This window comes from Silene latifolia, chromosome X, assembly GCF_048544455.1.
Source record: "Silene latifolia isolate original U9 population chromosome X, ASM4854445v1, whole genome shotgun sequence".
Lineage (NCBI taxonomy): Eukaryota > Viridiplantae > Streptophyta > Magnoliopsida > Caryophyllales > Caryophyllaceae > Silene > Silene latifolia.
In genome coordinates, this window is record NC_133537.1 from 135,079,727 (window position 1) to 135,081,030 (window position 1,304).

A 1,304-nucleotide genomic window follows, 5' to 3' on the forward strand; every position below is an offset into this window, starting at 1 on the left:
GTTTTTTATTGAAGGTAATTCTAAGAGTGCGTTAACTGGACAAAGTTATTAAGGAGTACTGTCATGCATCGGGTCAGGTTATTAATGATAATAAATCTTCTATGACTCTAAGCTCGAGCTCTAGTCTTTCCTTTGCTCGAACATGTTTGAAAACCTTCAACATACCGTGTGGTACTAATATGGGTTCCTACTTGGGTGTTCCTACTGATGTGGGTCTCTCAGGGTGTAATAAAAGTAAAAGAGAAATTTTTGAGTTTATCATTGACAAGGTTAGGAAGCGATTATCATCGTGGAATTGTGTTCTTCTATCGTCTATTTGGTAGGTTGGCTTTGATTTCTTCGGTCTTGTCTTCCCTTTCTGTTTACTTTCTATCGGTATTCAAAATACCGATAAGTGTGACAAAAAGATTAGATGCTATATTGTCACATTTTTGGTGGGCGGGTCAAAAGAAATCTCCTTCTATTAGTTGGTGTAGTCGGCTATTCCTAAGCCAACCTAAAGGGAATGGTGGTCTGGGTATTAGACGTATGAAAGAGTTCAATCAAGCTCTCTTAGCAAAGATTGGATGGAGAATGATCACACACCCAGATTCTATTCTTAGTAGGTCTATTGGTGCCAAATATGGCCTAAGGTGGCGAGATGGCGACCTGATCTTTAATAATGGTAAGAGTAATTCTTCATGGGGATGGAAAGGTATTGTTTGGGGTCTGCAACTCATTAAACCTCTTTTAGCTTGGAACATCTCTCCATCTTCTGATCTTAGTGTTTGGAACACTAGATGGGTTAATGGAAGGGTGCCGAAACCACGATGTTTAGAGCTTCTTACCGATCCCCCTAATTTGAGTAACTTGAGAATCAAAAACATTATTCTTAACTATAGGTGTTGGGACCGTAGATTAGTGTCTATGTTTTTTGATGAAACATCGGTGAAAGACATTCTTGCTATTCCGATTCGATGCTCTGAAGGCAGTGATAACTTCTTTTGGTCGGCTTCTTCGTCTGGAGATTACTCGTTAAGATTGGCTACCACATTGCTCTAAAAACTCCCGGAATACTTCACTACACCGAAGGACCTTTCAAGAGTTCCAGCTGCGTGTATGGGTGTTTTTCAGAAAATCCTATGGAATCTTCCAGGGCCGAAAAGCTGGATCATTCTTATTTGGAAAACTCTCACTGAAACTTTGCCTTGTGGGGAGGGTTTCTTAAAGAGGGGTTTTGATGGTCCATTTACTTGTGTGCTTTGTGATTCACAAGAAACGGAAACGCCTGATCATCTTTTCCGTGATTGTTCATTTGCTAGTAG

The 1,304-nt window shown here is 40.1% G+C and overlaps 1 protein-coding gene across 1 annotated transcript; it reads left to right on the forward strand.

Moving 5' to 3' along the window:
• The first annotated feature begins 207 nt into the window (after window positions 1-207).
• Window positions 208-1,041, forward strand: LOC141618402 (putative mitochondrial protein AtMg00310). The gene has a single exon (XM_074435498.1). It carries the CDS (start codon window positions 208-210, stop codon window positions 1,039-1,041), a length of 834 nt encoding a protein of 277 aa, XP_074291599.1.
• The last annotated feature ends 263 nt before the right edge of the window (window positions 1,042-1,304 follow it).

Excerpts from the sequence above, each read along its gene's own strand:
- LOC141618402 (XM_074435498.1), top strand. The coding sequence starts at position 208 with ATGTGGGTCTCTCAGGGTGTAATAAAAGTAAAAGAGAAATTTTTGAGT.